This window comes from Rutilus rutilus (genome assembly GCF_951802725.1).
Source record: "Rutilus rutilus genome assembly, chromosome: 23".
In the NCBI taxonomy this organism is placed as follows: Eukaryota; Metazoa; Chordata; class Actinopteri; order Cypriniformes; family Leuciscidae; genus Rutilus; species Rutilus rutilus.
In genome coordinates, this window is record NC_140233.1 from 208,277 (window position 1) to 232,249 (window position 23,973).

The 23,973-nt window shown below is 41.4% G+C and overlaps 1 protein-coding gene across 3 annotated transcripts in view; it reads right to left on the minus strand.

Annotated features, from left to right (window-relative positions):
* The window catches only part of adam10b (ADAM metallopeptidase domain 10b), a 41,768-nt gene extending 20,224 nt beyond the window's left edge, over positions 1 to 21,544 (minus strand). The window contains exons 1-4 of one of the 3 annotated variants that reach the window (XM_084397398.1): positions 21,382 to 21,544; positions 6,592 to 6,742; positions 1,854 to 1,972; positions 1,337 to 1,495 (exon numbers count right to left, since the gene is read on the minus strand). In XM_084397398.1, coding sequence (XP_084253524.1) covers positions 1,337 to 1,495; positions 1,854 to 1,972; positions 6,592 to 6,742; positions 21,382 to 21,454 — 502 coding nt within the window. In that variant the 5' untranslated portion in view covers positions 21,455 to 21,544. Of the gene's footprint in view, positions 1 to 202; positions 445 to 781; positions 988 to 1,336; positions 1,496 to 1,853; positions 1,973 to 6,591; positions 6,743 to 21,381 lie in introns of those variants that run through there. The other 2 variants (XM_084397399.1, XM_084397400.1) reach the window with 2 other exon arrangements.
* Between the last annotated feature and the right edge of the window lie 2,429 nt (positions 21,545 to 23,973).

Sequence of the window (23,973 nt, forward strand, 5' to 3'; positions counted from 1 at the left end):
TAGCTCTAGAATGAGGAAACGTCAAGATTTTAAACCCAGAAGATGAAAATAGAACCAATTTCTCCTATAATTCAGATGAAGACAGGCTAACACTTCTGTGCTGAACACACACGCCTCAGTGTGTGTGTGTGTGTGTGTGAGACTCACGGATGTCATCCTCGTGGTAGATGACGGAGTGTGTGTGTGTGTGTGTGTGAGACTCATGGATGTCGTCCTCATGGTAGATGAGGGAGTGTGTGTGTGTGTGTGTGTGTGTGTGTGTGAGACTCACGGATGTCATCCTCGTGGTAGATGACGGAGTGTGTGTGTGTGTGTGTGTGAGACTCATGGATGTCGTCCTCATGGTAGATGAGGGAGTGTGTGTGTGTGTGTGTGTGTGTGTGAGACTCACGGATGTCATCCTCGTGGTAGATGACGGAGTGTGTGTGTGTGTGTGTGTGTGTGTGTGTGTGTGTGTGTGAGACTCACGGATGTCATCCTCGTGGTAGATGACGGAGTGTGTGTGTGTGTGTGTGTGTGAGACTCATGGATGTCGTCCTCATGGTAGATGAGGGAGTGTGTGTGTGTGTGTGTGTGTGTGTGTGTGTGTGAGACTCACGGATGTCATCCTCATGGTAGATGACGGAGTGTGTGTGTGTGTGTGAGACTCATGGATGTCGTCCTCATGGTAGATGAGGGAGTGTGTGTGTGTGTGTGTGTGTGTGTGTGTGTGAGACTCATGGATGTCGTCCTCATGGTAGATGAGGGAGTGTGTGTGTGTGTGTGTGTGTGTGAGACTCACGGATGTCGTCCTCATGGTAGATGATGGAGTGTGTGTGTGTGTGTGTGTGTGTGTGTGTGAGACTCACGGATGTCGTCCTCATGGTAGATGATGGAGTGTGTGTGTGTGTGTGTGTGTGTGTGTGTGTGAGACTCACGGATGTCGTCCTCATGGTAGATGATGGAGTGTGTGTGTGTGTGTGTGTGTGTGAGACTCATGGATGTCGTCCTCATGGTAGATGATGGAGTGTGTGTGTGTGTGTGTGAGAGACTCACGGATGTCGTCCTCATGGTAGATGAGGGAGTGTGTGTGTGTGTGTGTGTGTGTGTGAGACTCACGGATGTCGTCCTCATGGTAGCTGATGGAGTGTGTGTGTGTGAGAGACTCACGGATGTCGTCCTCATGGTAGATGAGGGAGTGTGTGTGTGTGTGTGTGTGTGTGTGAGACTCACGGATGTCGTCCTCATGGTAGATGATGGAGTGTGTGTGTGTGTGTGTGTGTGAGACTCATGGATGTCGTCCTCATGGTAGATGAGGGAGTGTGTGTGTGTGTGTGTGTGTGTGTGTGAGACTCACGGATGTCGTCCTCATGGTAGATGACGGAGTGGAACGGCACGTTCTTGTCCTGCAAGTATCTCTCGGCCGGCTCCACGTAATACGTGCCTCTGTGAGTCTGGATGAAGCCCTCGAACCTCCCGTCCACAACCGAGCCGTGCGTCAGCGTGCCCTGCTCTCCTGAGGAACACACACACGCCTCAGTCAGTGTGTTTGTGTGTGTGTGCTGACCATAGATCTCTCCAGTGTAGATGTATGAGGTGTGTGTGAGGTGTGTTGTGTGTGTGTGCTGACCATAGATCTCTCCAGTGTAGATGTGTGAGGTGTGTGTGTGTGTGTGCTGACCGTAGATCTCTCCAGTGTAGATGTGTGAGGTGTGTTTGTGTGTGTGTGTGTGTGCTGACCATAGATCTCTCCAGTGTAGATGTGTGAGGTGTGTTTGTGTGTGTGTGTGTGTGTGTGCTGACCATAGATCTCTCCAGTGTAGATGTGTGAGGTGTGTTTGTGTGTGTGTGTGTGTGTGTGTGTGTGTGCTGACCATAGATCTCTCCAGTGTAGATGTGTGAGGTGTCGTACTCCAGTTCTCCTCCAGTCATCTCCAGTTTAAAGTCTTCTGAGAACAGCCGTGTGTCTCGCTTCATCCGCAGGTTGAAATGTCTGCCAGGTGGAAAACACACATTTCAATCATGACTGCAATTTTACAAATGTTTTCAGTGGCAGAAAAAGCCAGACGACCAGATGGAGACTCACATCACAGGAGAGAGACGTTACACAGAAACACAGCTCTAATGTTGAGGGTGGCTTGTCAAATTTGCCCCTTTTTGAGTGTGAGCAAAAACGCCCTGTCTTGTGTGTGTCCCTTTAAATGCAAATTTATTTATTTATTTATTATTACAGGGACAGTGCATATTAATAAACATTTCTGCCAATATGCCAGAGTTAGCCAGAAGGCTATTTTTCATCTGCAGTCCCCGGACAGATGTTCAAAGTCACCCTAAAAGAGAGTAAAATTACATATAACAATAAAAAAAATTGTACAATACATTTAGTAAGAAATCCTATTATGTAAAAAAAATACAGTCGAAATACAGCAAACCAACAATCAAACAAACATCTGACAAAACCATGAATCATTTTGTATAGGAGACATAGATTTGAGTATTTGACCATGTTTTCCCAGCCGAGTAATCTATGTTTTTGTAATATTGGACAATGATGAGAAATAGTTGGTTTCTTATCCAGAATTTTAACAGATCGTTTGTAAAGTGACTGCAGAGGTTTCAGAGATGTAACACCAGCGTGACCAGATGGGTAGACAGTAAGTGATATGGGTTAGGGTTAGGGTTAGGCTAACCCTAACCCCAGATGGGTAGACAGGAAGTGATATGTGATAAGATCATAGAGTGCATGTACATTTCTGCTGCCTGTGTGGACATCTGATGGCGAATGTGTCTAAAATTCATGAGGTTAAATTTGATACGATTACAGACCCTTTTTACATGCGATGTAAACGACAACTTTGAATCAATCAAAACCCCCAGATATTTGTATTCTGACACGATCTGCAGCCTTTCCCCAGAAACGAAAATATCTGGCTCAACACTAAAGGTTTTGTGGGACTTTGTGAAAAACATTGCTACTGTTTTTGATGTATTCAGCTGCAGGCAGGAGTGGTTCAACCAAGCTGTAATGTTATCCATGGATTTAGTGAGCTTCTCAGCCACCTGAGAGAAATTCTTACCATGAACATAGACTACAGTGTCATCAGCATACATCTGCAGACATCAGGACAGACGGAAGGAAGGTCATTTATAAAAAGTGAGAACAATAGAGGCCCTAAAATAGATCCTTGAGGAAGACCGGTGGACAGACTAAGAGCGGCTGATTTAAAAGACAGGACTCTGACATGTTGGAGACGGTCAGTGAGGTAAGACTCAATCCATTTAAGCGCATCCGAGGAAAAGTTAAAACTGCATAGTTTTGCCAGCAAAATTGTATAATTAACAGTGTCAAAAGCCTTCCTGAGATCCAGGAACACCGCACCAACAACCCCACCTCGGTCCAACAGATCCCTGATGCGTTCAGTACAGAAGCAAGTCGCAGTCTCGGTGGAGTGATTGGCTCTGAAGCCGAACTGCATAGGGTGGAGGCCAAAGGGTGTGGAATTTAGATGGTTAATAATTTGTTTTGCTATTAGTTTCTCTGCAATCTTAGACACTGTAGACAATAGGCCTATATCACGAAAAAATTGAAGACCGGAAGTACGTCTTTTAGTAGGGATACGGCTCTTCCGGTTAGCTTTTTACAATGGCGGAGTCCGATAGATACCGCTGGACCAAATATCTCCGCAACCTGCCTGAAGTCACATATGACGATGTGGTTCGGATGGTAAATGAAAACTTTCAAGTGGAAAAGCGTGAAAGCTGAGGAATGGCTGTCTACGTCCTGACGCAGAGCAACCCGGTGCACTACAACAACAGCGGCGGGCTGTTCGTCAGTAAGGTAAACGTTTCTATGGTAACAGGGAGTTGGACCAATCAGCAGACGTTGCTGCTACGCTTAGGATTGTAGGTAGTGTAGTTTTTTTTCATAAGATCGCGGATAAAACATGTTTTTCTTAAAACAGGGTTGATTTCATACGAACTTATAGCTTCTACAGGAGCAAAAACATTCGTTTCACAACCTCATAGCTCCTGGTCAGTCTACCTCGGATGGTTTAGACATTATGGCTGATAATCTAAATCCTTATGGAGAAATACTGTTGACCGGAAGTTCTGAATCCCTACTCCGCGTTCCGGAAGCAGGAAGTGTGACATAGGCCTATATACTGATGGGTCTGTAGTTTGACATGGAATGAGGGTCTCCACTTTTGAAAATTGGAGCAACAACAGCTGGTTTCCACACGCTTGGGAAGATATTTTGTGAAATAGACAAGTTGATTATTTTGGTGATGGGGGATATGATTGATGTACTTAGTGCCTTGAGCATTACCGTATCCATATCAAAGATATCTTTACATTTTGATGGTCTGAGTGATTTAATGGTCTGTGATACCTCTGATTCTGTGATGTTAATTAAACTAAAAACTAATTGACTTTTGTCTATTGACGGAGTGTATATGTTCTCTGGTGTAACACAGTTCGCTATGTTAGCCACAGAATCAATAAAATAGTGATTAAATGCTTCTGCTATAACCGGAAGATTGTTTGTCGTTTTTTCATTTATTTTAATTACTGGAGTGTTTTGTTCTTTGGGACGATCACCCATCATTTCTCTTAGCTGATTCCATATTGTTTTAGTATTTCCATTGGATTTTTCAATTATAGCGAGAAAGAAATCTGCCTTTGCTTTTCTTAATGATCTTACAACTTTATTTCTCAACATGGTGAAACGTCCTCTGTCATGACTTGATTTAGTTTTATTTGCTAGTTTTAGGGCTTGGTCTCGTTCTTTCATGATTTTTATGATGTCTGGATTCATCCAGGGTACAGTGTTTTTGTGTTGTTTGTACTTGATTTTTGGTGAGAATTCTTTAATAGTTCTCTCAAGTGTTTTTAGAAATATTTGGCTGTCTTTTTCGCAATCAACTAAAGATAAAATGTCATCCCATTGAAATGAGCTTTAGCTCCGCCTCCGTTCAGAAGAGGGCGGAGTCTTTACACGAGCTTCAGAAACTCCGGCAATAACAAAACAGGCCAATCTCACTCATCCAGAATCCCAGAGTAACCAGTAGCGAGTGCAGCCTTACGGAGAGACTCAGGAAGAGCTTCTGAATGTTAGTGGAGACATTTCTGTAGTTGTTGTGGAGTTACACTGATCATCTCATCATCATGTTGAACTTCTCCACAAGTGTCCACAGTTCCTGAGGTCTTTATAAGACAGCGGTGACATGTTCTGGTCAATAGTGTTCAGTGCTCGTCTGTGCTCAACCACAGAACAGTTTCAGGCTTTGCTGGATCTTTATCATTGCGTTAGAACTGGTCTCTGTTGTCGCTTGTGGAACCAGATGTCGGCTGGTGTGTGTAAACGTGCAGATTAAGGGCCGGTAATATTATAATAAGATCCTCTTCATACCTCAGAAGGAGAGCGAAATCTGATTGGCTTATTTTATAACATGCTTGCAGAGAAAGGCTCACCAGAACACAGTTACTGGGTTTCACTTTTCAGGTTTTCTGGGTTGGTAGAAGCACCGGGACCCGATTATAGCACTTAAACACGGAGAAACTCAGATCATCATGATATGTCCCCTTTAATATAAAACAGATATTTTTATATAGCATGTTAAAGTTGTCACTTTTCGAGGGTGAGCAAAAACACACCGTTTTGTGTCTGGCCCTTTAAATGCAAATATGCTGCTGTTCCCGACACAGAGGGCGGGGTCTCAAGAACTCATGTGTGTTAGCAGCTCCGATTACCTCACGCAGACACACACTAAAATGACAGAAACTGTTCTGCCTTTTAATTTTTAAACGGAGTCAGACAAAGATGGAGAGACTCAAGAAGAAGTGACAACAGGTAGAAGCAACAGGACGTCTCTGAGTGGTTAGTTGATGAATTTATGTTGCTGATGTGGAGTTAATTAATGTGGAGTGACTCTCTATTGCATGTGTAAAGACGGATGCTACAGTTTGAGCTGACTCACAAATGTGCTCGACTACAACAACTCTTCCTCTGATCAACATGGACTGCAGTGTGTTCCGGGGGCGGGGTTTATGTACATTATAGGGTTGGTGATGTCACTAACCCAGGAGGAATGTGGTGTAGTCTCTACCAGCCGTTTTTGTAGTCCTTAAAAAACGATTTCTTTAAAAGTAAATATCTCTCTTTGCTTTGAACTGTAACTTTGCAGATGTTGTTTATGCTCAAAAAGCAACATTACACACTAACTAAAGTTAGAAAAGTGAAATCATAATCAACCACCCCTTTAAATGTTTATACACACATCAGATGTTCATCAGTACTGTAGAGTTCCTGTAGAAGTAGGGGCGTGTACTGTACCTGCTGTGTGTGTGTCTCACCTGTGTGTGTGTGTGTGTCTCACCTGTGTGTGTGTGTGTGTGTGTGTCATCTGTGTGTGTGTGTCTCACCTGTGTGTGTGTGTGTGTGTGTGTGTGTGTGTGTGTGTGTGTGTGTGTGTGTGTGTGTCTCACCTGCCATGTGTGTGTACGGATCGGTGTGTGTCTCACCTGTCGTGTGTGTGTACGAATCGGTGTGTGTGTGTCTCACCTGTCGTGTGTGTGTGTACGAATCGGTGTGTGTGTGTGTGTGTGTCTCACCTGCCGTGCGCGTGGAACTGCAGCTCCAGCTCGCGCTCCGAGTGTGTGAGCGCTCTCCTGGCCCGCTGGTGCCGGTCCTGAAGCTGATCCGGGTCGTACGACAGACCCTCGTAGTGACGGATGTACTTGTTCAGGGGGTTGCCATAGTAACCTGCTCACCACACAAACACCAGCGTTAGAGATTGGGCCACGTGTGATCACGTGACTCGTGAAAATAAACAAAGACCATATGTGACCCTGGACCACAAAACCAGGATCACAAGGGTCAATTTTCACACTTTTGCTGCATCCATATATTTTTTATATATTTACGGTAGGAAATTTACAAAATATCTTCATGGAACATGATCTTTACTTGAAGGATTAGTTCACTTTAAAATGAGAATAAGCCCATGATTCACTCTCCCTGAAGTCATCCTAGGTGTATATGACATTCTTCTCTCAGACGAATACATCCATCCATCCAGAGATGCCCAGACCTCCCTCTCCCTAGACACTTCCCCCAGCTCTTCCGGAGGAACACCGAGGCGTTCCCAGGCCAGCCGGAGACATAGTCCCTCCAGCGTGTCCTAGGTCTTCCCCGGGGTCTCCGGAACACCTTCCCGGGGAGGCGTCCAGGAGGCATCTGGAACAGATGCCCGAGCCACCTCAGCTGGCCCCTCTCGATGTGGAGGAGCAGCGGCTCTACTCTGAGCTCCTCCCGAGTGACCGAGCTCCTCACCCTATCTCTAAGGGATCGCCCAGCCACCCTGCGGAGAAAGCTCATTTCGGCTGCCTGTATCCGGGATCTTATCCTTTCGGTCATGACCCACAGCTCATGACCATAGGTGAGAGTAGGAACGTAGATTGACCGGTATCGGATAGAGAGCTTTACATTGCAGCTCAGGTCTTTCTTCACCACGACAGACCGGTACATCGACCGCATTACTGCAGAAGCTGCACCGATCCGTCTGTCAATCACCCGTTCCATCCTTCCCTCACTCGTGAACAAGACCCCAAGATACTTAAACTCCTCCACTTGAGGCAGGAACTCTCCACCAACCTGAAGTGGGCAAGCCACCCTTTTCCGACTGAGAACCATGGCCTCTGACTCGGAGGTGCTGATTCTCATCCCAGCCGCTTCACACTCGGCTGCAAACCGCCCCAGAGAACGCTGAAAGTCCAAGTCTGATGGGGCCAGCATGACAACATCATCCGCAATAAGCAGAGACGAAATCATGTGGTCCCCAAGCCTGACACCCTCCGGCCCCTGGCTGCACCTAGAAATTCTGTCCATAAAAATTATGAACAGAACCAGCGACAAAGGGCAGCCCTGCCGGAGTCCAACATGCACTGGGAACAAGTCTGACTTACTGCCGGCAATACGAACCAAGCTCCTGCTCCGGTCGTACAGGGACCAGACAGTTCTTAGCAAAAAAAAAGGGCCCCGGACCCCATACTCCCAGAGCACCCTCCACAGGACGCCGCGAGGGACACAGTCGAATGCCTTCTCCAAATCCACAAAGTACATGTGGACTGGTTGGGCAAACTCCCATGAACCCTCCAGCACCCTGGAGAGGGTATAGAGCTGGTCCAGTGTTCCACGACCGGGACAGAAGCCGCACTGTTCCTCCTGAATCCGAGGTTCTACTATCGGCCGTATTCTCCTCTCCAGTACCCTGGCATAGACTTTCCCAGGGTGGCTGAGAAGTTCGATCCCCCTGTAGTTGGAACACACTCCTTAAAAAGAGGGACCACCACCTCGGTCTGCCAGCCCAAAGGTACTGTCCCCGACCACCACGCGATGTTGCAGAGGCGTGTCAGCCAAGACAGCCCCACAACATCCAGAGACTTGAGGTACTCGGGTCGGATCTCATCCACCCCCGGTGCCTTGCCACCGAGGAGCTTCTTGACTCCCTCTGTGACTTCAGCTTGGGTGATGGCAAGTCCACCTCCGAGCCCTCAGCCTCTGCTTCCTCAATGGAAGACGTGACGGCGGGATTGAGGAGATCCTCGAAGTATTCCTTCCACTGTCCAACGACATCCCCAGTTGAGGTCAACAGCTGCTCCACTGTAGACAGCGTTGGTAGGGCACTGCTTCCCTCTCCTGAGGCGCCGGACGGTTTGCCAGAATCTCTTCGAGGCCAACCGCTAGTCCTTCTCCATGGCCTCACCGAACTCTTCCCAGGTCCAATTTTTTGCCTCCACAACCACATGGGCTGCAGTCCACTTGGCCTGCCGGTACCCGTCAGCTGCCTCAGGAGTCCCTGAGCAGCTGAGATGCACTTTTATGATGGACAGATGCTCTTTTATCAAGGATGGATGCACTTTTATGATGGACAGATGCTCTTTTATGATGGACAGATGCTCTTCTATGATGGACAGATGCACTTTTATGATGGACAGATGCTCTTTTATGATGGATAGATGCACTTTTATGATGGACAGATGCTCTTCTATGATGGACAGATGCACTTTTATGATGGACAGATGCTCTTCTATGATGGACAGATGCACTTTTATGATGGACAGATGCTCTTCTATGATGGATAGATGCACTTTTATGATGGACAGATGCTCTTCTATGATGGACAGATGCACTTTTATGATGGACAGATGCTCTTTTATGATGGATAGATGCACTTTTATGATGGACAGATGCTCTTCTATGATGGACAGATGCACTTTTATGATGGACAGATGCTCTTCTATGATGGACAGATGCACTTTTATGATGGATAGATGCACTTTTATGATGGATAGATGCACTTTTATGATGGACAGATGCACTTTTATAATGGACAGATGCTCTTCTATGATGGACAGATGCACTTTTATGATGGACAGATGCTCTTCTATGATGGACAGATGCTCTTCTATGATGGACAGATGCACTTTTATGATGGACAGATGCTCTTCTATGAGGGACAGATGCACTTTTATGATGGACAGATGCTCTTTTATCATGGATAGATGCACTTTTATGATGGACAGATGCTCTTTTATCATGGATAGATGCACTTTTATGATGGACAGATGCTCTTTTATGGATGCACTTTTTTGAGCTTCAAACTGTTGGTTGCAATCCACTGCCATTATAAAGCTTGGAAGAGCCAGGACATTTTTTAATATAACTCTGATTGTATTGGTCTGAGAGAAGAAAGTCATTTACACCTAGGATGGCTTCAGGGTGAGTAAATCAGGGGCTCAAAGTGATCATTTTAAAGTGAACTAATCCTTTAATATTTTAATGCTTTTTGGCATAAAAGAAAAATCAATAATTTTGCCCCATTCAATGTATTGTTGGCTATTGCCACAAATAAACCTGTGTGACCTGTGACTGGTTTTGTGGTCCAGGGGCACATATGGAGGAACTGATATTTCATGAAGTTACAGTGCTGTTATATGAGATCTGAAGGTCTTGATGAAGCTGAGCACTAATATATAATATATATAGTGATACAGCACTGTGGAACATGAAACATTCATGATTTGATCTACTAGCTGCATGAAGTGAACTGGAGCAGTGGATCATTATTCTTATGGTTTTGTGGGTTTATTCTGTCAGATCTTTACAGTCTTATATTAAACTGGCTGTATTTATACATTACTGTTAATCACATAACAACAAACACATTTTCCTGATTTGAAATTTATGTTAACTGAAACAAAGAAGCATAAAAATAAACTTAGTTATTTTAATACTTCAAGTTAATTTGAACGAAAATTATAAAAATTGCCTTGCAAGTTGCTAAAATAAAATAAGACCAAAATTAAACTTTAAAATAAGTAAAAAAATCAAAATAAATGATAAAACATATAGATACACACACACACACAAAACTCTTCCAAGCAGCTGATTAAAGTCGATCATTTTTTCCAATCGTTCCGTTTGTGTATGCAAAATTATTCTTATTCAAATTAATATTCTATTATTTTTGTTAATGTCTTTTATTCATTCCTTTTAAACGTTTTTCCTTCTTTATGAATCTTTTCTTTAAAGGGAGACTTCACCCATTTGCATTAAGCTTTGTATTGTTAGAAACCCAGTCATATATTATAATAAATGTGGATTTTTCATCCATTTTTCCCTGAGATGGGAGAAATAAGGATTTAAGTGTTTTACTTCCTGCTTATTATGACGTAAAAATCATCATTTTGCGTCATAATAAGCAGGAAGTCACATTTCATTGAAAAGTGTAGAGACTACAGACACTCGTTCCTCATCTTTCCCAGGGGGCGGGAACCGCTCACGCTACAGACCTATTACAGATCAGTGGGTGGGACTTGACTTTCTGAAACTAAAAGCAATATCCTCCATCTTGTTTGGAAGCTAAGCTAACAGGCGCTGTGGAGACAGATGTAAAGTTATGACAATAGCGGAGGAGAGTACTCAATATGATATAGAGGAAGAGGATTTCGGAAGTCTGATGCTTGAATCAGGTGTTTGTGGCTACCTTTACAAGCCGCATTATAGCGAAGAGCAGCCGAGGCAGAAGACCTGCCTGCCGCGGACGAGGAGCCCGGACTGGCTCGGGTTAGGGCGGACTGGTGGCGCCGGTGATCTCACTATGCAACTACGAACCGCTACGAACACAGAGATAGAGTCCGACTGTGGCAAAGAATTTCAACAATGACAACTTCTCCTGGATGAAATCTCTGAATCAGACGAGGACACGGACGTTTGTGTTGTGAACTATCCTAGTTTCGCACCGCATCTGACTGAACATCCAGGCAACGTTACAATGCAATAATTCACCACTTCGAAAGAAATACAAATGAAGAGTAATTCACTAATGAGTTCGCCAACTAACTAGACATTTTGTGTGAAATTAATTTCAAGCTCTGGTGGTAGCTAGCCTTGTAGACAGAAGAGTTATTTCTCTTAGGCAGATATGCACTTTCTGGATTAGTGGGAGTGGCTTGCGCAGCTGTGCAATGTGGTGCATTGTGGGAGTTGGTGTCTTTCATACAAATGCGTCCTGAAGTTACTTTCTTTCTTTCCTCGGCCAAGAAGGCACCAAATTCAAAATTAATTTTACATTTCGACTACATATATGACCCACTTTCAATAAAGATCAATGTTCCCATGGGTGAAATGCTCCTTTAAGAATTCTGGATTATGCCTTATGAACATGATTTTTCCTGTACATGTTATATATTAGTCCATGTATTAGTCAGTTATACCGCTGTATTAGTCAGATATACCGCTGTATTAGTCAGTTATACCGCTGTATTAGTCAGTTATACCGCTGTATTAGTCAGTTATACCGCTGTATTAGTCAGTTATACCACTGTATTAGTCAGATATACCGCTGTATTAGTCAGTTATACCGCTGTATTAGTCAGTTATACCACTGTATTAGTCAGTTATACCGCTGTATTAGTCAGTTATACCGCTGTATTAGTCAGTTATACCGCTGTATTAGTCAGTTATACCACTGTATTAGTCAGATATACCGCTGTATTAGTCAGTTATACCGCTGTATTAGTCAGATATACCGCTGTATTAGTCAGTTATACCACTGTATTAGTCAGATATACCGCTGTATTAGTCAGTTATACCGCTGTATTAGTCAGTTATACCGCTGTATTAGTCAGTTATACCGCTGTATTAGTCAGTTATACCACTGTATTAGTCAGATATACCGCTGTATTAGTCAGTTATACCACTGTATTAGTCAGATATACCGCTGTATTAGTCAGTTATACCACTGTATTAGTCAGATATACCGCTGTATTAGTCAGATACACCGCTGTATTAATCAGATATACCGCTGTATTAGTCAGTTATACCGCTGTATTAGTCAGATACACCGCTGTATTAATCAGATATACCGCTGTATTAGTCAGATATACCGCTGTATTAGTCAGATACACCGCTGTATTAGTCAGATACACTAATACACCGCTGTATTAGTCAGATATACCGCTGTATTAGTCAGATACACCGCTGTATTAGTCAGATATACCGCTGTATTAGTCAGATATACCGCTGTATTAGTCAGATACACCACTGTATTAGTCAGTTATACCGCTGTATTAGTCAGTTATACCGTCAGTTATACCGCTGTATTAGTCAGTTATACCGCTGTATTAGTCAGATACACCGCTGTATTAGTCAGTTATACCGCTGTATTAGTCAGTTATACCGCTGTATTAGTCAGTTATACCGCTGTATTAGTCAGTTATACCGCTGTATTAGTCAGTTATACCGTCAGTTATACCGCTGTATTAGTCAGTTATACCGCTGTATTAGTCAGTTATACCGCTGTATTAGTCAGTTATACCGTCAGTTATACCGCTGTATTAGTCAGTTATACCGCTGTATTAGTCAGATACACCGCTGTATTAGTCAGTTATACCGCTGTATTAGTCAGATATACCGCTGTATTAGTCAGATATACCGCTGTATTAGTCATATACCGCTGTATTAGTCAGATATACCGCTGTATTAGTCAGATATACCGTCAGTTATACCGCTGTATTAGTCAGTTATACCGCTGTATTAGTCAGTTATACCGCTGTATTAGTCAGTTATACCGTCAGTTATACCGCTGTATTAGTCAGTTATACCGCTGTATTAGTCAGATACACCGCTGTATTAGTCAGTTATACCGCTGTATTAGTCAGATATACCGCTGTATTAGTCAGATATACCGCTGTATTAATCAGATATACCGCTGTATTAGTCAGATACACCGCTGTATTAGTCAGTTATACCGCTGTATTAGTCAGATATACCGCTGTATTAGTCAGATACACCGCTGTATTAATCAGATATACCGCTGTATTAGTCAGTTATACCACTGTATTAGTCAGTTATACCGCTGTATTAGTCAGATATACCGCTGTATTAGTCAGATACACCGCTGTATTAATCAGATATACCGCTGTATTAGTCAGATACACCGCTGTATTAGTCAGATATACCGCTGTATTAGTCAGATATACCGCTGTATTAATCAGATATACCGCTGTATTAGTCAGATATACCGCTGTATTAGTCAGTTATACCGCTGTATTAGTCAGATATACCGCTGTATTAGTCAGTTATACCACTGTATTAGTCAGTTATACCGCTGTATTAGTCAGATATAGCCTACCGCTGTATTAGTCAGATACACCGCTGTATTAATCAGATATACCGCTGTATTAGTCAGTTATACCGCTGTATTAGTCAGTTATACCGCTGTAGAAGTCAGATACACCGCTGTATTAGTCAGTTATACCGCTGTATTAGTCAGTTATACCGCTGTATTAGTCAGATATACCGCTGTATTAGTCAGATACACCGCTGTATTAATCAGATATACCGTTGTATTAGTCAGTTATACCGCTGTATTAGTCAGATACACCGCTGTATTAGTCAGTTATACCGCTGTATTAGTCAGATACACCGCTGTATTAGTCAGATATACCGCTGTATTAGTCAGATACACCGCTGTATTAGTCAGATACACCGCTGTATTAGTCAGATACACCGCTGTATTAATCAGATATACCGCTGTATTAATCACAGGGTGTCTACAGATATGAACAAGTTAAATTTAAGACTTTTTAAGACCTTTTTAATGCCACTTTGAATGAAATTTAAGACCAAACCTGTGATGGAAATACACATTATATTACATTAGTATATATTAGGGGTGTAACGGTTCACAAAATTCACGGTTCAGTTCGATACGATACACTTGTGTCATGGTTCGGTTCGGTTTGGTACGTTTTTGATACAGCATAAAGAAATAAATACCAGAGAAATGTCCTTGATTTAAATGTTTTATTCTTTTTTATATTAAAACTAACATCATAAAGTATGATTTTTTTTTTTTTTTTACTTTGAGCAATTCTAGAGCTATAATTGACTATTCTTAGGAGCATATAAAACAAAACAGCTCCTTGGAAAAAATGAAATGTCATATTGTAATAGTTATAAACAAAGGTTTATTTTAGTTCAGATTAACATTTGAGGGCAGCAATTATATTCATAATGTCAAAATAAAACCGATGTGTTACTTGAAGGCATTATAGCCTACTATTCCTGCCAAACGTCCATGGTTGCAGTTAGTAGTGTTACTACAGTAAATCCATGGTTAATGTTACTGATCTGTGGACACTGATAGTTCATTCATGGCACAGTGTTTCTTCCTGGTTTCCACGTCAGCGCTGTTTGATCCGTTAATAACGGAGAAATATGAATGCTTCTCACTAGATCTCGCAGCGATGTTAATACTTCTGTCAGTTCTGTGGCGAATTCAAATGCTTTCTTTACTGCATCTCTTATTAGCGCTGTGTAGTAACAGTGTCGCATGATCACGATCGGCTCGCGCTGCACTGGTCCAAACTGATAAACGGTCCTTCAGCCACACAATAACGAGCAGTTTCGTTCCGCTTGCATTTTTACATTTGCCATTTGATGTTGGGCAATGTTGTGGTCGCGCCGGCGTCTCTTACATTATGAGCGCACTTTCCAGGCGCAACGCGCCTACATTTGAAACAACGAAACGGCGTCACCAGAAAAAGCCTACATTATCATTATCAATATCTGTTTATGTAATAAAATCTGAATCATTCTCGCGATTCGATGCTTCACTGGTTATTTGACGGACATTAGGTGCGTCAGACTGGAGAAATTTTTGCGGTAACGTGACCAGAAATATTTAAGACCTATCGAATCTGAATTTAAGACATTTTAATACTTTTTAAGGCCTTTTATTAGGAAAACTTTATTTAAGACATTTTAAGACTTTTTAAGGACCCGCGGCCACCCTGAATCAGATATACCGCTGTATTAGTCAGATACACCGCTGTATTAATCAGATATACCGCTGTATTAGTCAGATACACCGCTGTATTAGTCAGATACACCGCTGTATTAATCAGATATACCGCTGTATTAGTCAGATACACCGCTGTATTAGTCAGATACACCGCTGTATTAATCAGATATACCGCTGTATTAGTCAGATACACTGCTGTATTAGTCAGTTATACCGCTGTATTAGTCAGATACACCGCTGTATTAGTCAGATACACCGCTGTATTAATCAGATATACCGCTGTATTAGTCAGATACACCGCTGTATTAGTCAGATATACCGCTGTATTAGTCAGATACACTGCTGTATTAGTCAGTTATACCGCTGTATTAGTCAGATATACCGCTGTATTAGTCAGATATACCGCTGTATTAGTCAGATATACCGCTGTATTAGTCAGATATACCGCTGTATTAATCAGATATACCGCTGTATTAGTCAGTTATACTGCTGTATTAGTCAGATACACCGCTGTATTAGTCAGTTATATCGCTGTATTAGTCAGATACACCGCTGTATTAGTCAGATATACCGCTGTATTAGTCAGATACACCGCTGTATTAATCAGATACACCGCTGTATTAGTCAGATACACCTCTGTATTAGTCAGATACACCGCTGTATTAGTCAGATACACCGCTGTATTAGTCAGATACACCGCTGTATTAGTCAGATACACCGCTGTATTAATCAGATATACCGCTGTATTAATCAGATATACCGCTGTATTAGTCAGATATACCGCTGTATTAATCAGATATACCGCTGTATTAGTCAGATATACCGCTGTATTAGTCAGATATACCGCTGTATTAGTCAGATATACCGCTGTATTAGTCAGATATACCGCTGTATTAGTCAGATATACCGCTGTATTAGTCAGATACACCGCTGTATTAGTCAGATATACCGCTGTATTAGTCAGATATACCGCTGTATTAGTCAGATACACCGCTGTATTAGTCAGATACACCACTGTATTAGTCAGTTATACCGCTGTATTAGTCAGATACACCGCTGTATTAATCAGATATACCGCTGTATTAATCAGATATACCGCTGTATTAGTCAGTTATACCGCTGTATTAGTCAGATACACCGCTGTATTAATCAGATATACCGCTGTATTAGTCAGATATACCGCTGTATTAGTCAGATACACCGCTGTATTAGTCAGATACACCGCTGTATTAGTCAGATACACCGCTGTATTAGTCAGATACACCGCTGTATTAGTCAGATATACCTCTGTATTAGTCAGATACACCACTGTATTAGTCAGATACACCGCTGTATTAGTCAGATACACCGCTGTATTAATCAGATATACCGCTGTATTAATCAGATATACCGCTGTATTAGTCAGATACACCGCTGTATTAGTCAGATATACCGCTGTATTAGTCAGATACACCGCTGTATTAGTCAGATACACCACTGTATTAGTCAGTTATACCGCTGTATTAGTCAGATACACCGCTGTATTAGTCAGTTATACCGCTGTATTAGTCAGATATACCGCTGTATTAGTCAGATACACCGCTGTATTAGTCAGATATACCGCTGTATTAGTCAGATATACCGCTGTATTAGTCAGATACACCGCTGTATTAGTCAGATTTATACCGCTGTATTAGTCAGATACACCGCTGTATTAATCAGATATACCGCTGTATTAGTCAGATACACCGCTGTATTAGTCAGATATACCGCTGTATTAGTCAGATACACTGCTGTATTAGTCAGTTATACCGCTGTATTAGTCAGATATACCGCTGTATTAGTCAGATATACCGCTGTATTAGTCAGATATACCGCTGTATTAGTCAGATATACCGCTGTATTAATCAGATATACCGCTGTATTAGTCAGTTATACTGCTGTATTAGTCAGATACACCGCTGTATTAGTCAGTTATATCGCTGTATTAGTCAGATACACCGCTGTATTAGTCAGATATACCGCTGTATTAGTCAGATACACCGCTGTATTAATCAGATACACCGCTGTATTAGTCAGATACACCTCTGTATTAGTCAGATACACCGCTGTATTAGTCAGATACACCGCTGTATTAGTCAGATACACCGCTGTATTAGTCAGATACACCGCTGTATTAATCAGATATACCGCTGTATTAATCAGATATACTGCTGTATTAGTCAGATATACCGCTGTATTAATCAGATATACCGCTGTATTAGTCAGATATACCGCTGTATTAGTCAGATATACCGCTGTATTAGTCAGATATACCGCTGTATTAGTCAGATACACCGCTGTATTAGTCAGATATACCGCTGTATTAGTCAGATATACCGCTGTATTAGTCAGATACACCGCTGTATTAGTCAGATACACCACTGTATTAGTCAGTTATACCGCTGTATTAGTCAGATACACCGCTGTATTAATCAGATATACCGCTGTATTAATCAGATATACCGCTGTATTAGTCAGTTATACCGCTGTATTAGTCAGATACACCGCTGTATTAATCAGATATACCGCTGTATTAGTCAGATACACCGCTGTATTAGTCAGATATACCGCTGTATTAGTCAGATACACCGCTGTATTAGTCAGATACACCGCTGTATTAGTCAGATACACCGCTGTATTAGTCAGATATACCTCTGTATTAGTCAGATACACCACTGTATTAGTCAGATACACCGCTGTATTAGTCAGATACACCGCTGTATTAATCAGATATACCGCTGTATTAATCAGATATACCGCTGTATTAGTCAGATACACCGCTGTATTAGTCAGATATACCGCTGTATTAGTCAGATACACCGCTGTATTAGTCAGATACACCACTGTATTAGTCAGTTATACCGCTGTATTAGTCAGATACACCGCTGTATTAGTCAGTTATACCGCTGTATTAGTCAGATATACCGCTGTATTAGTCAGATACACCGCTGTATTAGTCAGATATACCGCTGTATTAGTCAGATATACCGCTGTATTAGTCAGATACACCGCTGTATTAGTCAGATTTATACCGCTGTATTAGTCAGATACACCGCTGTATTAGTCAGTTATACCGCTGTATTAGTCAGATATACCGCTGTATTAGTCAGATACACCGCTGTATTAGTCAGATTTATACCGCTGTATTAGTCAGATACACCGCTGTATTAGTCAGTTATACCGCTGTATTAGTCAGATACACCGCTGTATTAGTCAGGTATTAGTCAGATATACCGCTGTATTAGTCAGATATACCGCTGTATTAGTCAGATATATACCGCTGTATTAGTCAGATATACCGCTGTATTAGTCAGATATACCGCTGTATTAGTCAGATATATACCGCTGTATTAGTCAGATATACCACTGTATTAGTCAGTTATACCGCTGTATTAGTCAGATACACCGCTGTATTAGTCAGATTTATACCGCTGTATTAGTCAGATATACCGCTGTATTAGTCAGTTATACCGCTGTATTAGTCAGATATACCGCTGTATTAGTCAGATACACCGCTGTATTAGTCAGATACACCGCTGTATTAGTCAGATACACCGCTGTATTAGTCAGATACACCGCTGTATTAGTCAGATACACCGCTGTATTAGTCAGTTATACCGCTGTATTAGTCAGATATACCGCTGTATTAGTCAGATACACCGCTGTATTAGTCAGATATACCGCTGTATTAGTCAGATATACCGCTGTATTAGTCAGATACACCGCTGTATTAGTCAGATTTATACCGCTGTATTAGTCAGATACACCGCTGTATTAGTCAGTTATACCGCTGTATTAGTCAGATACACCGCTGTATTAGTCAGGTATTAGTCAGATATACCGCTGTATTAGTCAGATATACCGCTGTATTAGTCAGATATATACCGCTGTATTAGTCAGATATACCGCTGTATTAGTCAGATATACCGCTGTATTAGTCAGATATATACCGCTGTATTAGTCAGATATACCACTGTATTAGTCAGTTATACCGCTGTATTAGTCAGATACACCGCTGTATTAGTCAGATTTATACCGCTGTATTAGTCAGATATACCGCTGTATTAGTCAGTTATACCGCTGTATTAGTCAGATATACCGCTGTATTAGTCAGATACACCGCTGTATTAGTCAGATATACCGCTGTATTAGTCAGATATACCGCTGTATTAGTCAGATACACCGCTGTATTAGTCAGATTTATACCGCTGTATTAGTCAGATACACCGCTGTATTAGTCAGTTATACCGCTGTATTAGTCAGATATACCGCTGTATTAGTCAGATACACCGCTGTATTAGTCAGATTTATACCGCTGTATTAGTCAGATACACCGCTGTATTAGTCAGTTATACCGCTGTATTAGTCAGATACACCGCTGTATTAGTCAGGTATTAGTCAGATATACCGCTGTATTAGTCAGATATACCGCTGTATTAGTCAGATATATACCGCTGTATTAGTCAGATATACCGCTGTATTAGTCAGATATACCGCTGTATTAGTCAGATATATACCGCTGTATTAGTCAGATATACCACTGTATTAGTCAGTTATACCGCTGTATTAGTCAGATACACCGCTGTATTAGTCAGATTTATACCGCTGTATTAGTCAGATACACCGCTGTATTAGTCAGTTATACCGCTGTATTAGTCAGATACACCGCTGTATTAGTCAGATATACCGCTGTATTAGTCAGATATACCGCTGTATTAGTCAGATATACCGCTGTATTAGTCAGATATATACCGCTGTATTAGTCAGATATACCGCTGTATTAGTCAGATATATACCGCTGTATTAGTCAGATATACCGCTGTATTAGTCAGATATACCGCTGTATTAGTCAGATATATACCGCTGTATTAGTCAGATATACCACTGTATTAGTCAGATATACCGCTGTATTAGTCAGATATATACCGCTGTATTAGTCAGATACACCGCTGTATTAGTCAGATATATACCGCTGTATTAGTCAGATACACCGCTGTATTAGTCAGATATACCGCTGTATTAGTCAGATATACCGCTGTATTAGTCAGATATATACCGCTGTATTAGTCAGATATACCGCTGTATTAGTCAGATACACCGCTGTATTAGTCAGATATACCGCTGTATTAGTCAGATATATACCGCTGTATTAGTCAGATACACCGCTGTATTAGTCAGATATACCGCTGTATTAGTCAGATATATACCGCTGTATTAGTCAGATACACCGCTGTATTAGTCAGATACACCGCTGTATTAGTCAGATATACCGCTGTATTAGTCAGATATATACCGCTGTATTAGTCAGATACACCGCTGTATTAGTCAGATATACCGCTGTATTAGTCAGATATATACCGCTGTATTAGTCAGATACACCGCTGTATTAGTCAGATATACCGCTGTATTAGTCAGATATATACCGCTGTATTAGTCAGATACACCGCTGTATTAGTCAGATATACCGCTGTATTAGTCAGATATAACGCTGTATTAGTCAGATATACTGGTTTATAAGTGATAAAGAGCTCATCAGTGTAATAAAGGCCCAATTCATACACAGAAACAAAGATGAGTATGAAATATATGCAGCTTCGTTATAACACAACAATCTTCATGTGTCACTATATGAATGATATTGCCTGATTATTGAGATATGAATCAGGATAGATGTGTTATGGGAGTGTTGATGAAATCATCCATCTTAAGCTGGATGTGTGTCAGCTCAATCTCGACCCACTCAACACATAGAGCTCACAGACCGAACCCGTCGAGGACACCGAGGAGAACGCGCCCGTTCCAGGGAATCTGGGAATAACGGTCGCGGTGATCGGGGGAATCTGGGAATAACGGTCGCGGTGATCGGGGGAATCTGGGAATAACGGTCGCGGTGATCGGGGGAATCTGGGAATAACGGTCGCGGCTTTAGCATTAGCACAGATGCTCGCGCGGAGCATCACTGGATAAAGCCGAACCGGGCCGAAACACTCTCTCACACACACTCACTCACCTCGAGCGGACCTGAAGGCGCATGAGAGGCACAACAGCACCGAGAACACGACCGTCATCGCGGATAAATGCATGTTTAGCGCATGGATGATGGACGGGCTGGGTTTTATTGTTTACAGCTTCAGTCTCGGGTTTGGGGCTTTGCGTGCTGACGTCAGACGCACAGAGGCACGAGCACGCGCCCCTCCCCCACGCCCGAGCGCTGCAACATCACAATCACAGCAGAAACAACAACTTTGCTTCTGCAAATCATAATTATGGGATAGAAGAGTCCACTGAAATAAATCTGATTGGCTTTATGACTTTATGAAATATTATTTATGAGGTTCGTATCATTCTGCCAGTAAGCGGAGTCATGTTTACAATTTTACAAAGGAGTTCAGAAATTTTGCCCCCTCAAGTGTGAATCTCTCGGTTTCTATTTTCGGGATGTTGTTTCGGCCTGTAATGCAACATCACAATCACAGCAGAGTCACGGGAATTTTATAATTATGACATAAATTGTCGAAATTATTATTAGCTACTAATCATTTGCTTTTTGTCAATTTGCGAGTTTTCATCTCATAATAGAGTATTTAATCTCATAATTGTGACTTTTTATGTCAAGATTTATCAAAGCATGATTCTTTTCTTATGTGGCAGAAATAGGCTTAAAAAAATATCAAATATAGGCCTACCCTAGACCCATATTAGACAATAGACCCAGAAGCCTATGTTTTCCGCTGACTGAGATATCTGAGGTAATTCTGCGTATGTCAAACTTATGCCAAAATAATATAGTTCATTTATGCTGATTGTGACACAGAGACTTTCTGAGATTCTGAGATGAGGTTTCCTTGATGACTTCTTATAGCAATAAGTGATACATTCAGTGATAAACTCTGACTAAAAAGCAATAAAACAATAAGATGGAGGTCAACTATAGGGAAATTGAGGTAGTAGAAGTAATATTTCCTGACATTAGATTGATTTTATATATATAGGCCTATATATATATATATATAGGCCTATATATATATATATATATATATATATATATAAAGAAAAAATGTTAGGGGGGGGGGGTGTGGTGTGTTTAACTCTTAATTGTCTGATGAAGAGCCTACATGCTCGAAACGTTATCACCTGTGTGTGAGTCTACTACAAAATTTTCACATTTTTGAAGCCTTATGTGCCGACCTTTTTTCCCCTTTTTTAAATTAATTTTCTTGTTGAGCTCCCAATTTGAGCAACATATTACTTTAGATGTGCGTGCTTTTGATCTGATTTTACTGACGTGATGTTAGACTGAACCATTAATCATAACCAACCAACATGTATGTAAGGCATAATGTAGAGCGAGGCGGTTGTTATAGCGAATACACCCCCGACAGGCTGAACGGGACCCCGACGCGAAGCGGAGCTTGAATCAGCCTGAAGTGGTTGTTAACCCTCTGGGCTTCTTCGTGCAAAAATGCATGAAAACATTTACGTTTTGAAATGTTAAATTTTTTTGCTTCATCGGAGGGGGATGAAACTTGGTGATTTTTGTTATATTACCTACCTATGTGAACACAAAAAAATCAAGGAGATGATTCAGATATGCTAAAGGGTCGTAAAAAAAAAAAGTCACACTTAGCTTCCTTCGTGCAAAAATGACCGACCATAGGAAATGAATGGGAAATACGAAAAAATAGGAAAACTCAGAGAAACTTTTGGTGGTACAAACTACAGATCAGACTACACTGTGCAGAAGAAAAGTGTACAGCAATGAAGGGGTGACACTCTAAAACACAAGAGTGCAAATAAGACACCCCCACACACACAGATAAATGAACTGGTAAGACTGCAATAGCAGATTGAGAAAATGCAAAAGAAAAAAAATACAAAAGAGACTCTTGCTCAAATGCAACAGGCACACACACACACACACACACACACACACACACACACACACACACACACACACACACACACACACACACACACACACACACACACACACACACACACACACACACACACACACTTACACACTCTCACTCACTCACACACACACACACACACACACACACACACACACACACACACACACACAGAAATGAACTGGTAAGACTGCAACAGCAAATTTTGATAATATGCAAAAAAAAAAAAACTTGCTCAAATGCAACGCACACACACACACACACACACACACACACACTCTCTCTCTCTCTCTCTCACACACACACACACACACACACACACACACACACTCACAGAGAGAGTAATATTTATTATTATTATTATTATTACATTTTTATTCATCTTTTTTAACCTACAGTTTGATAGTGATTGTTTGCTGTTATGTTATTTTATTATGTTTTTGATGTTAGATCATAAATGCTGTTCTTTTCTGAAGTTTTTATTACCATTTATAGAATTAAAATGAATAAAATACCAATTAATTGCAAAATGTCTGTATAAAGTGTTTTGAATTATCACTATCCATCCCTTATTTTGTTCGATTTTTTTATTATCAAATACTGAGTAACAAAAATGTTTGCATTGTGTTCCCTTTCTAACCAAATGTTATTGTTTGATTGTAATCATAATGCAAAACCTGATACTTATC